The sequence below is a fragment of the Eutrigla gurnardus genome (assembly GCF_963514095.1).
Source record: "Eutrigla gurnardus genome assembly, chromosome: 21".
Taxonomy (NCBI): domain Eukaryota; kingdom Metazoa; phylum Chordata; class Actinopteri; order Perciformes; family Triglidae; genus Eutrigla; species Eutrigla gurnardus.
In genome coordinates, this window is record NC_139932.1 from 7,116,367 (window position 1) to 7,129,925 (window position 13,559).

The 13,559-nt window shown below is 43.0% G+C and overlaps 1 protein-coding gene across 2 annotated transcripts; it reads right to left on the reverse strand.

The window, feature by feature from the left end:
* Window positions 1–279: 279 nt before the first annotated feature.
* On the reverse strand, window positions 280–13,506 carry nup37 (nucleoporin 37). Of its 2 annotated transcripts, none has more exons than XM_084039015.1 (10): window positions 13,430–13,506; window positions 12,501–12,698; window positions 12,296–12,417; window positions 7,844–7,916; window positions 7,552–7,646; window positions 2,700–2,790; window positions 1,524–1,705; window positions 1,379–1,429; window positions 568–661; window positions 280–487 (listed from the first exon to the last, which is right to left on the reverse strand). In XM_084039015.1, the coding sequence occupies exons 2-10, from the start codon at window positions 12,654–12,656 to the stop codon at window positions 374–376; spliced, it is 978 nt and encodes a 325-aa protein (XP_083895141.1). In that variant the 5' UTR covers window positions 12,657–12,698; window positions 13,430–13,506; the 3' UTR covers window positions 280–373. The 2 variants fall into 2 exon arrangements, with proteins under 2 accessions (XP_083895141.1, XP_083895140.1); XM_084039014.1 differs by having other exon boundaries at window positions 13,372–13,499.
* Window positions 13,507–13,559: the final 53 nt, after the last annotated feature.

Consider the following 13,559-nt stretch of genomic DNA (forward strand, 5'->3'; position numbering starts at 1 on the left):
GAGAACACCTGTAGTACGATGATCACGTTGACTGGTGAAGTGGAGAGTTGGCACCGACGCCTCGACGCATTCCTTTGAAGTACAGCTTTCTTGGCAGGACATTACAGGCGGCTGATGTAACTTACTCTTAAGAGAAAAGAAAAACGAGCTCTTTGCAGAGACCCAACCGGCATACGCTGTTTATCTGCAGCCGACCTGAATTGGTGGGCAGAAATGAAAAAGAACAAAGCTCAAGCATGCAGCCAATTTCAATCAAAACCCAGTTCAAACCTCAACAGATACTCAGAAAAATATTTATTTTATTGGACATTTACTAGAATAGAAACACTTAGTTGGACTTCGTTATCCACCATGGAAAGTGCAGTACAAATTTCTACATTTCAGTCATCCAAAAGCAAAGTTTCCTGTCACCACCAATCACGCAGAGCGGTAGCCTCCGGTGCCAGCTGAGACCCGATCCTACTGTGGCCGATCCGATCATCACCGGCTGTAACGACATCGGTATGTCATATGAGACAGGAGCTGTGCAAAAACAATGATCCGGACTGTGAAAAGTAACCCGCTCACCTGTGGGTGGCCAAGATGGTGGATGAGTAACTGACTACAGATCTTTCCTGGACATCCAGTGGTGGCGAAGAGGTTTTCATTGGCTCGAGACCACCTGAGGAGAGGGGCAACAGCTCTTTAAATGCAATCACGCAATTAAACCAAACCTAAAACTGCATTAGGACAATCAATTCAGGTGAAAATCAGAAGGAGAAAAAAAACAGTTCACAGTTGTTCACCTCCGCCAACTAGTCATGTTTACACATGTATCATTTATGTGAAATTCTCATATTTACCATATGAATTCTTGAGATATGGCCAGAACTCATAGAGCGTATGTAAATATGGATGAAGTGACCCTTATGTCTCTTCTTATTGCCATTTTTCAAGCCTCAAGTTCAATATTTCGGCTGTCACCATCTTGGCTTTTTGCAGAAAGTTATGACATGAGAAGGCGGAGCCAAGTATAACAAAAACACTGAAAGACATTTTCAGGCAACAAAACCTTTCATGAACTGAAAACAGGATGTAAAATGGCTAAAGTTCTACAACGACAATAACAGGTAACTCCCAGTCCGGACAAGGTCATGGATGGTCATCATTGGCCATCATGTACTAAATGAACATCATGCTGTACTGAAGAAGACTTGGAACTAGCAACTGAGACCATAAACTCATGTTGACGATGTTTACTGAGGTAATAAATCAAGTGAGAAGTCGGGTCATTATATCATAGAGTTCTGCCAAAAGTGTGTTTTGTGAGGTCACGGTGACCTTCACCTTGGATCAGCAGAATGGAGGGATGGAAATGAGACAAAGTAATTCTTCTTACTTGAATAACCGTGCTTTATCTATGTGCGCTGGCCTTTTTTCCTGTGGGTAACTGTGAAGAGCAGAAATAAGGATTAAAGCACACCCGACATAAATCAACCCATCATGCAGCATCAGTAGCATATGACCCACATTCCCCCGGTTACCTGGAGCGAGTTATGTCCCAGATGAGCCAGTCATTACCCGCCACGGCACCGACTTTGATTGTGTTTGTGAGGCACCAGTCAGCTGACATGAGCGGTGACTGACCGCAGTCCAGCGACAGGATGGCCTGCTGGGTCACCAGGTCGTAGAAGCGAATCGTTCCTTTCTTCTCCGCCACCATTAACTGGAGAGGACACACGGGTTGGTTGAACCAATATTTGTAGTTCATGTTGCTTTTTATGGGGTTTCAGCTCTCTTCTGGCTTACAATCATTACAACATGGCACGGCTTTATGGGCCATAATGTGCCAGATCATCGACCTCAACAAGATGCAACCTTAAGCCCGTTTATATTTTTGCCATTTTGTATTTTTTGTATTTGATGGATTGAGATTGTATAACTGTACTCTTCCCTACCTTGTACTAATACTACTTGGACTGTTGCACAACAATTTCTTCGGGATAAATAAACTTTCCGTCTTATTTCATCTTATTCGCATTCAGCCATGTATTTTTAATAACCAGTTATTCTTGGTCAGGGTCATACAGAGTCTGTCCCAGCATGCAACAGTACAGATAAGGGAAACATCCTGGGCAGCATCCACTCCATCAATACTTAAAGGGCTCAGTATGTTTCAACCCAAATTCTTGTGGAATGGTTGAACCTCTCTACAACCTCTCAACGTAAGAATACGCCAGGATTTTCTGTAACTCCAAGTGTGTGGAGATGAAAAAGTAGGTGGGGCTTCGGTTTCAAGCTCTTAGTTCGTCACTTTGTTCGAGGATATTTAACATGGCGGAGAGAATCTTATTTAGGCTCATCTGACCTCTCACAAAATGATCAGGTTTATTGGTGAGCATTAAGGACGCCTGAATGAGATCAGGAGCAATGGAGGGCAATTAAACAAGGTGCTTCAAACCCCCCACGGGGCGAGTCGACGGCTCTGCTGCTGAAAATTCATCCGTGATGGACAAACCTCCTGCCCTGACATCTGATGGTTAAAGTTACAGTCCACCTGCCTTCATTGTATTTAGACTACCAACTGAATTAGTAGACTAATCTACTATTTTGATCATTGATAAATGGATTACTTTCTTTTCTCTGATCTATATCATATTAAACACAATATGTTTTAGTATTGGCTTGAAAAAAAAAACAGCATCTGAACCAAGCCCTACCTTAAAGGCTTCCTCTGGGTGCCAACACACACTGATGCCAGGAGAGCGAAGTCTGAGAGTAGAGCATTCATTTCCATCCAGGTCCCACACCCTGTGTGAGAAATTAAGATGAGCATTTAAATACAAATATAATCGATGAGACAAGCGTAATTGTATGATCTAGTGTGCTTTTAGTGCGTTTGCAAACACTTCATAAAAGTGTGACTACTCCCTTATAAACTGATGTGATGATGAAGTGATGTGGGAACTCTTTGCAAAACACATATAGTTCTCAGGTTATTGTGAAGGGGGGTAACAAACACAAGACTTTTAATCAGTTCTCATTAGTAATTTTAGGGATTGATTCGACTTGATGTGTGAACCGCTCTTGGCTTAAAATCCAAAACAAAATCCACTACCTCTTAATTAACAACAAAGATGGGGTTTTAGAGGAGTTCCAAAAAAAGCATCGGCTTTTGAGCCACCCTGAGAGGCTTACATAATATCTGAAAAGAGTTCACCTTCCCAAGGTTTCTTTCTTTGTGGTGCTGGAGTTTCAAGATGCTTATTATCACTCTGATTATAAAAGTAATTGTGTGAAATGCGTTTACCGGGAGGATCCATAAAAGAAAAAAAGAGCGATACAAATATGACTCTTTATGACAATAAAGAGATTTCACTGTGTGTGTGTGTGTGGGGCCTCATGGCCTGGGGGATAAAGCAGTGGTTTGGGGGTGCTGTACTTCCCAGGAGGCTGTCTATAGAGACCCGACAAGAGCCCAGAGGAATTGGGACTTCAAGCCAAATTTCTTTAAGGGCACCTGAGGCCGAAAAGATGCTGTTAGGCCTTTTTTGTTGTGATCTGGCTAGCCCATGCCAGGTCCTTGTGAATATTTACACCTACGTCCCCCACAACAGATGTGTTGTCTGCCGACTTCAAGATTGTGTTTGAAGTTTGTGTCGCCGTGCAGTCATGAGAGTAAAGGGGAAAAACAGCAGGGGGCTGAGGGCACAATAACTCAAGTTCAACTTTTCAATACAAGACACACGACTATGATGCTTTTATGGCCCACGGTGCGGGCAATGATAAACGACATGTTCTCATCCAACTTCATGTTTGAGATGTCTAGAACTGATCCAACGTCTGCTTGTTGTGCGCCAGTGATGTCCAGGGTTCTTCATGCTTTTTCAGGGAAAAGGGCTCTTTTCTCAGATCTGGGCCCTGAGCAGTGAAGACAGACAGACTTATGCTGGACTCCTCTTTCGGGGAAAACGCCAGCCTCACATTACATTGAGCCATGATAGCAGGGGCTGGAGGGGGAGAACCATCACCCCTTTCCTGAGTCGGCGTTACGCTCCACTCACATTACAGAAAATGTTTCGCTGTGGGCGGCCCGCTGCCATTCATTTTCTGTGGAGAAGCAGGATGCACGTCAGTTGAGGAAGAGAGGCGGAGAGAAGTTGAACAGCATCCTACTTTGTGCACACAAAATGGCAAACGCCAACCAAGAATGCTCGTGTGAGGGTTCTGACCAATCTTCATTTAAATAATAGCCCATTCTAAAGCTAAATAAGACCTATGATAGCAAAAGCAGCTGAGAAAGACCACGGATGTAATGAATCACTTGGACGGAGAGAATTGCGGGTCCAGAGACCTGGATCTATGGTTAACCACATCAGATTGATCCTGAACGGGAAGAAAAGGTGGGGATGGGGGCGGAGGGGTGGGGGGCTACAAGTGTTTCTGGGAATATAAAGCAAATGCTTGTGAAGCATGGGAAGGTGCTGACTGATGAGGTCATGCAGAAGACATCATTTAATAAAGCCCAAAAAGTACCTCCAAAGACCATCTAAATGTCAAGCGTGTTGTTGGAGAGATTGATGTCCTCAGTGGTGCGGTGAAGGGGAGGATATGCCCCGTCTCAGATCAAGACCTCAGTAAACACTCAACGTTTCCTGCCTCATCTCCCCTGCAGCAGGACAGAGCCTTGTTGGGAATCTGGGCTTCTCTCTGTTGCCCATGTGCAGACTCAGCCAGAGCCTCCACCGTGGAGCATGAGCGAGGCTGAGCAGGGGGGGAAAAAAAGAAAAAGGAGACGAAGAAGAAAACCCCCTAGACCATACCGGGAAAACAACGACTAAACCCTATTCTTTCAGACCACTAGCCAAGCAGAGCTCAACTGCACGCTACACCACCAACGGCCAAAGTGTGGTCAACCACTCTGCCCTTCAAACGGAGAGCACCAGCTCCCCAAAAAAACACAGCCTTCGCCAAACGAGGTGAAAGACATGAGACGCGAAAACACGCGTGACCGCCTCTGATAAAACACTGTGTAATTGCATAACGCTAAATCAAGCAATAACACTCACACTTCCATGTACAAAAGGGTTGAAAAGGACATCTGAAGTCGTCTATTGTGTTATCTAAGTGAGAAAACAGCGTGGCGGGAGCATTACGGTATGTCAACGTTTCCCATAAGTGGAGGAAATGGGAAATGCCGTTAGCGCTGCGTGATGTGATTTATTGTAGAGAGTAGAGTAAATAATCGGAGGCGACTCTCTGGAGGGGGAGAACAATATAATCCCCTCGCAGTGCGTCACAGGTTCACTCTGGTCGAGGTGCACCGTGTTTGCATCAGCATCGGGTTGAAAAGGGCCGGCTCCACGTTGAGTTTTGACGGTCTAACATGCTCTGTTTTTGCTGTTGGAAAGGTTTCTGTAACCATTTGACATATTTATTGGGCTGGCTTGCTCGTGTGATTGAGAGTGTGTGAATAACGGTTAGAGGGGAGCAGAGAAGTTGAAAGCTGAAAGTAATGAATAAATGGTTGCTATGAATAACTAAACAGACAGAATATGTAAAAAGAAAAAAAAAAAGAAGACAGATGAAAGTAGCTACAGTGTAACTGTAACTAACGATATTTTAACCTGGACCTAATATTCCCATGTATGTGTCTACACATTTTTAGCGGATGGACTTTGTAAGGACTCATTTTAAAAAAAGGTAGTCACTTATACACTAAAAATACATTAAAAAAAGGTTTAACCAGATAGCTAAATGTAATAGCTTAACAGTTGAAACCTTAACAATGACAATTTAATTGTATGAGAAACTATTGTAACAATGCCTACTTTTTAAATATCCCTTATAGTGTTAAATACCATCCAGTTTCTAATCTATTCCTAAGAACATATTCAGAACACGACAGGTGGTGCTGATGACGGGGTACTTGAGCTCATCTGACGTGGCTGTGGGGGTACGTCAGGTTGGGAATGGCAGATAGGTCGGCGGCATAGATTAGACGTCAAGCTGTTGTGTTTGGTTTCCATTACACAACATAAGGGATCAAGAAAAACCCCCAGATTAACACTGAGAAGAGGACAAAATGCTTTAAACCATACACATAATGCAGCTCTAGCAGGTGTGCTTTGTCCTGAGTTCATCTGCGAACTCAGTCAACCCCAAATCCCCTGCAGTGTGCCCCTGTGATCTCTAGGTGGCACATTTCCCCACAGACGGACCCTGATCCATCTATACTGATATCATGGGCGGTTTAGACTACATGAACCAAATGCAAACTCCCCTGAGGCCGAGGAGTCTGGTTCCCCACCTAGATGCTGCAGCGTCAGGTTGCATGTTGGCAACAGCAGAGTTCCCACAACTGCAGGGGACAGTGATGACAAAGCTCAGCAAACTTATAGTAGAGCGAGGCTGCCAAACCTAACAGAGTGATGGAGAGGTCATGAGCCTATACATGCAGGCAAACACTCCCCATCCTCCTTTCTGCAGCACTAGTTTCCTCCTCTCGTATCGAGGCTCAGTTTGTGTGGGCTGACTGGAAGGTCCTCTTCTGTTAACTTGATCTATCCCTTGTTCCGCCCCTGTCTTCCTCCCGCGTCCCATATTTTCTCAACATGACAGAATTTAAATCTTTCAGCAGATGGAGCACACTCCTGTTTTCTCTGGCCGGTCAGAGGAGGCAGGGGGGGGGAGGAGGAGAGTGGACGGGAGTGGGGGAGACTCAGATGGCCTCATGTGGCAGGACAGGACAATAATCCAGTCGGTGACACTGATGGAGCTAACATCATCATGGATGCTACCGTCGTTTACAATTTGGCGACTTGGACAAAGTTTGATTGATGATTTTGGATTATATTGTGTTTTTTGTTGCATTCTTCAAGACTATTTTTTAATTTGAAAGTCCAAACAGACTTTAAAGTTAGCTCTGAATTTCTGAATATGCCACTACTCTGTTTTAGATCATTGTAAACTGAATATATTTGACATTCTGGGAAGAAGTCACCTTAGACTCTGGCAAACTGTGCATGTTTCCCCACTATTTTCTAACAAATAAATTCAGAATAATTAGTCAAAACAATTGATAAGCAACGCCTGCTTCATTTTGGTTGAAATATAAAACTATCAGAATGGGGGGTGACCCTGAGGTGACCCCTGGCTACCGACACGCTTTTTCCCCTCCTCAAGCATTAATTGAAAAGGAAAAATTGGGGAGCTTGTTATAGGTCTCCCTTAGAGAGGAAAAACTTTCTGCAGCTAATTGGATTTCCATATTTAACCAATTAGCTAGAAAAGCTACAAAGCAGCTCTGTGCTTACGCACAGTCACACCAGAGCATGTTGTGCTTAGCATCAAGTTTCACTGTGGAAACACAGTCAGGACTTTCTGCACCATTAAGAGAGAACAGAACTGAAAATCAGAAGCTGGGAAAACACAGAGAGAGGGAGAGGGGGAGAGAGAGAGAGAGAGAGAGAGAGAGAGAGAGAGAGAGAGAGAGAGAAAGAGAGAGAGAGAGAGAAAGAGAGAGAGAGAGAGAAAGAGAGAGATAAAACGGAGAAATAAAAGGGTTTCGACCTGCAAGTGTGGTCATCGCTGACGGAAGCAATTTGTTTCCCCTCTGTGGGCTCGAACACCAAATGGTTAATGTAGCTGGTGTGGCCCGCCATCACCTTGGAAACAGTACAGAAAAACAATATGTAAACAAATATAGGGGAACGCACGGCTAATAAACTGTTAAAAAGGCATTCTCTACCAAACGCCTACATTTCCTGTATCGCCAAGTACCAAACGTCAGTGCTAAGTAGAGAAGGTTTGATGCTAACTGACAAGCGCAATTGTGGCCAATGTGCTCCAGATGTTGCACTACCTTGACTTCATGCCTATCCTGAAGATCAGAAGTCAGCAGGCGTAGCTTTCTGTCAGCTGCGGCGGTGCAAAATCTGCAAAGAGACAGGAAGAGGAAAAGAAGGGGAGGATAGAAAAATAAACAAAAGGGAGAACATCAAAACAGAGTCGGACCATGTAGACCCAATGACAGACGACGTCTCTTCCTACATGCACGCCTGCGACCGCCTGGACTGACACCTCGGGATCAGAGCGCCAGTGTGTGCGGTAGAAACTTGGACGGGGATCAGTAGAAACGCTGCCAAGGAGATTCTAATTGCAAGCGAAGAAAAACACGGGGAAAAACAAGATTCCTCACGTCATTTGCGTCTCTGTTTGAGAACCTGTGCACAGGACTTTCCCTCTAATCAGTTGTAGTATACACCAGTGCCTGCAATTATTCACACAATTACACTAACTCACTTATGACAAGAAAAACACACACATATCACCAGGATAAACAGACAGCGGTTCACACATTTTCGGTCGCAGGCACAGATGGATTTGGCATGATGTCATTACAAACAGCCTTAATGTGCTCCGGGATATTACTGCTACAGTAGATTAGATTAGACTTGGAGATGCCTTCTAACCCTACAAATTAGTGTTGTACTCGGAGCAAAGCATGTGTGTTCCATGCTTTACTCATTACAACACTAATTTGTAGGGTTAGAAGGCATCTTCTGTCTTTTCTCCTTAAATGTAAAAGCCGTCGTCGTTATTGAGCTCCAACAATATTCTGTTATACAATAAAAGTCACTATTAAAAAGGGAAACACCAGTGAATTCCAGCAGCAGTTTATTTCTGCTTTGTTCTTGTTGCATGAGCACTGTGATTATTGTTTTAGTATAAGAGAGATGGTTTTGGAGACTAGAGTGTGCTCTTTCTGTCGCTGCAAATTACTCCTCAACCAAGAGACTTGAAAACACAAAGTTAGCCCAGATTTTATGTGAAATGGGACATTTTTTCGAGGAAGGGAATAACTTTAAGTGTGGGACTTCTTCAGCTGCATCAACATTTGACTCCTGAAGAATTACTTTTTTTTTTCAAATACATCTTTAAAAGACAAGTGGTGGGTTTGAATCCCAGTAGCTGCATCTCCAGCTTGTTTGGGCGCCAACCCCCAATTACTGCATGAATGGGAGGGAAGCCAGTGCAGGATTTTATCCATGTCACTATACGAGTGCCCCCCTCCTTTTACCTCCATTCAGACGGAAGGAAAAATCCTTGCTGTTGTTCCACATCTTTTTTTTTTTTTTTTTTAACAAAATACTTCCAAAAACCAGATGTAACATTTTCTTTCCACAACAGCTCTTCTTCACTCCTTGTTCGCTTGATTTTATGTGTTACGCTGAACAAATCTGCTCTGAGAAAGACAGAAAGGTCAGTTGCTGTGCAGACACACACGTTATAGCAGAGAAAATGTAATTACATAAGCAGAAAATTGGTATATTTAGTGCACAATGGTGGGCTTGATCTGTTTAATTGGATTGCATCGAATGACACTGCTTGTCTGGAGATTGCAAAGTAAATGCTGAAACGACACATAATATGTGCTTCTTTCTGACTGTAAAGACTGAGAAATCAGTGTTTTGGGTGGAAGTAAGTAGTTCTGTGCGGTGTGTCTGGTCTTTGTAGGATTCATTATTCTTCACATCTTCCCATTACAAGCTGTTGTGGTGGATGGTGGCAGCGCTGCAGCTGGAGCCCCCCTCTCCTCCCCTCGTCTCGCTCACTCTCTGGGCCCCTGCTTCAGGCAGGCCCGTGAGAACGTTGTACTTTTCCTGGAAGGCACAGCTACGTGCAGATCGAAGGGAGGGATGGAACCCGAGTGGGCAGTCATCAGCGCAATAACATGTGCGCACGTCACAGTGCTGGCTCGAGGGCCCTGTGGAGTAAACCACAGAAGGCCAGGAATTATCGCTGCTTTTCCTTTTCAATTACAGAAAGCCTAAACACCTCCGGGCGGATCGTGGAACCTTCCCATCCACCGCTCCAATTAGGAGGAAACTCTTGCTTTCTAACAATCTACAGTTGGGCTACTTCCCTCCTGTCCAAGGCCACCTGAAATAACTTGGCTCACATCCTGGCAGCTGCAGCGTGACAGTGAGAGGCGGTGATGACTACTTTCACACAGCATGACTGCTGCTGTTCTTTCTCTACAACTGCCCCTTGTTCTGGTCAATTGACGAGTGTTTGTGTATAATTATACTGTTGTGTTTAAAGACGGAGGTTTCTGTTGTTGGAGTGAAGTATGACACCTTGACACCTCCTAATCCTATTACACAGGTCTGATGACCTCTTACGTAAAAAGAGACACTAGAGCTGCAGATAAAAAAACATTAAAAATTAAGAAAATTAAAATAAAAAAAAACATTAAAAAACAGCCAATTGTAATTAGGTCATTACTTGAACAGATTAATCAGCAAATGTCAGTTCCACTTCAGATAATGTATGGATGGTTTATCTGGGAGAGGGGCATGACATTCGTATGTCTATATGTCAAAGCTCTGGTTTGGTATTTTGTCCGTCGCAATCTTGGAATTTTTGCAACCATTGAACAGAAGTGACCAAATTTGGACTGTGGAGGAGCGACGGGTGGATCTGAGGAACACAAGCGGCAGAGCGGCATTCTGAGCAGCAACCTTACTGGATGTGGATCCATCTGGCTTTTGGTGTGAAGCTGTAAACAAAGTTAGCTTCATAATTCAAGATCAATCTACAGCTAAGTGTTAAAGTCATCTTAATTTCAATGGTAGCGACGGTAGTGAAGCCGTGTTGACCTGTCAATCACAATGTAGCCACGCTACACGGGACGACATGGAAATGTCATATCACGATTATCTTTGCCAAAATACTTATGATTCACGATATCATCCCAAAAATCATCAAAATATGTTCAAAACCCTAAAAGTGCCACTAAAACATACTGGAAGAATTATTTTTATTGTGTCACAGATGAGACAACTTTTTTCATTGAACATCCTTTTTAGTGAACAATCAAATAATCTTAAATAAGATGGTCATGAATCATATGGTGTCCCTGCATAAACACATTTCTTAGAAGATATTATTTTTGTATCCTGTACTTTTTAAATCATGCTCAATTTTTCCATCTCTTCCATGTTAGCAAGCTAGACAGCTTTTACAAGTCAATCGTGACGATAATTATGCTTATCCCGATAATGGGAATTCACATGATCGATTATAGTGAGTGTTTTTTTTATCCTGATGCTCGAAGAAATTCTATATTGTCCCGCCCTAAAGCATCCCCTGCTTTATGGTCTATTTGACTCTAGATGGACCATAATTTACTAAATGAACCTGCTGTATTGACAAAGACTTAAAACTAGACATTGAGACCATAACATCATGTTTACAATGTTTACAGAGATGATGAATCTAGAGAGAAATAGAACCATTTTCTCATTGACTTCTATGTAATCAGGCTTCTTTTTACACCCAGAGGAGTCGCCCCCTGATGGCCAGCAGAGAGAATGCAGGTTTAAGGCTTCAGAACCAGATGTTGCTGCCTGATTACAACACGCAGAGGGAGAGTGACTTCATTCACTGACATTACTCCACTCTATATCCTTATATAGCCAATAGTTGCTTGCTGCTATATTAACTTAAATGATGGAACCCCTTCTGCTTTCTAGTGTGCGAGGCCACTGTGGACTATTCTTTAGTGGAGCTAGGTCGGGCTATGTGAGACCAACTCAAGACAATTATTGGGATAATCGTAAACACTGTTACAAGCAACTTGAAAAAGCTGTCTAGTTTGCTATTATGATAGACAAGTGATAAATAAAGCCTGATTTTAAAAAACCCATCCATCATCACCGCTTATCCTGTTCAGGGGGGGTGGGGGGAGAGCTGATCACAGCTGACATTGGGCAAAGGCAGACGATCACAGGGCTGACACAGAAAGACAGACAATCATTCGCACTCACATTAACACCTACGGGCAATTTAGAGTCATTAATCTACCTTTCCCCATCCTGCATGTCTTTGGACTGGACACAGAAGGAACCCAAACCGGGACTCAAACCCCAGTCCCTCTTGCTGTCAGGTGGCAGTACTTACCCCTACACCACAGTGCAGCACTTAAAGATTTTTTTTTTTTTTTGTATAAAAATAATGATAAGAAAAAATAAATATGAAAAATAAATACAGGATACAAAAAATATCTATGACGCAAAAATATTATTTGACGCAAAAAAAAAGAGTTTCTTAATAAAAATGTTGCTTTTCCACGCTTTAATGCCATTTTAAGAGTTTTAAGCATATTTTGACTATTATCAGGATAATATTGTGAATCGCAATTGTGAATCACCCGTATATATTGTGACATGAAATTTTGATTGCCCTATGCTTATTGTCCAGCGCCACGCAACTTGGTGGCACATAACACCACACCAAAAATGATCAGTACCTTATAGAGGGTATCCTGTCCAGCCGTGACTCTGGGCTCCAGGCAAGAGCATCGACACGCAATTCATGATGGAAAGCTCGAAGAATATTGAATTGAACTCCCTCGATCTCCATATCCTCCTCCTGTGGGAACAAGTATGTATTCAGAAACGAAGACACATGGCATTACTGTAGGTAAATATGGTTGTATGCAGCTGCACGCTAACCTGGAATAAACAGGTGCCCACGACCACATACTGGTTTCCACCATAGGCCAGGAGAGAGGCAGGGGTACCACAGCTGAAAGGACTGAATTCAACCACATGAACGTAGTCCTCACATGCCACAGTGTAACTGGGAGTGCGGCTGGAGTCCTCCTGCATGCTGGGTGTCCTGGTAAAGCTGGCTTGAGGTCAGCACTTCAACTGTAATACACCAGAAGACAAAAAGACACAATCATTAGTCTAAAAGCTGTTTACCACTGTGAAAAGAGCAACGCCTGACAAATAACTCACACACAACACTGGGTATTAACTTGAATTAACGTAGATTAAATATATGTCATGAGATTATGTAGATTTTAATAGATTGTGATAAATCAATATAACCTCATTCAAACACCTGCTTGTTTCATAGATTCAAGCAGGCATGCAAAGATAGTAGGATATATGGGCATTTTCACAGGCTTCAATCCAGAAAATAAAACACACAAAGTAGTGCTTTATTTGACAAATTACCAGGACTGTTACTTTACTTTAGTTTGGGTCAAGACCGATATTCCCACAAGTAACCTGACAGGCAGGTAAAGATAACGTTACCTTTCAGGGGAAAGAATGAACGGCTTGTATTTTGGTTTGTTTTGGTAACGTTACAAGGAAAGCTAGCTATATTGTTTACGTGAGCTAACGTTACAATCACAGCTCCCGTGTTTATGTTACTAACGATACACATAACGGTAATACGTCTCCGGACAAGGAGCTAAAACGTGAACGACCAACGTTGTCCCGGAGAGCATCGCAAGCTAGCAATCAGCTAAAGAAATGTTAACATTGCACGTTTTTAATAAGTAAACGCTCCGACCGAGAATGTTATGACTACCTATGGGTTATGGGAGTCTTGTTCGATTCAATACTCAGCACAGACTGGTATACTTTACCACTTTATTTTCAAGAGTTTCCTTAAATCAAATGGTGCGCGCGTTTGAGGTGCTTTCAAGCTGTTTCCGGGTATGACATGGAATGTACCATTGAGTACTAATGTTAAGGGGGGTTTCGCTCTACGCAGAT

Coding starts and splice junctions, on each gene's coding strand:
- nup37 (XM_084039015.1), bottom strand. CDS start 12,656: ATGCAGGAGGACTCCAGCCGCACTCCCAGTTACACTGTGGCATGTGAG. Junction 1,430..1,523: donor TGGGACATAACTCGCTCCAG/GTAACCGGGGGA, acceptor TGCTCTTCACAG/TTACCCACAGGAAAAAAGGC. Junction 662..1,378: donor GATAAAGCACGGTTATTCAA/GTAAGAAGAATT, acceptor CCCTCTCCTCAG/GTGGTCTCGAGCCAATGAAA.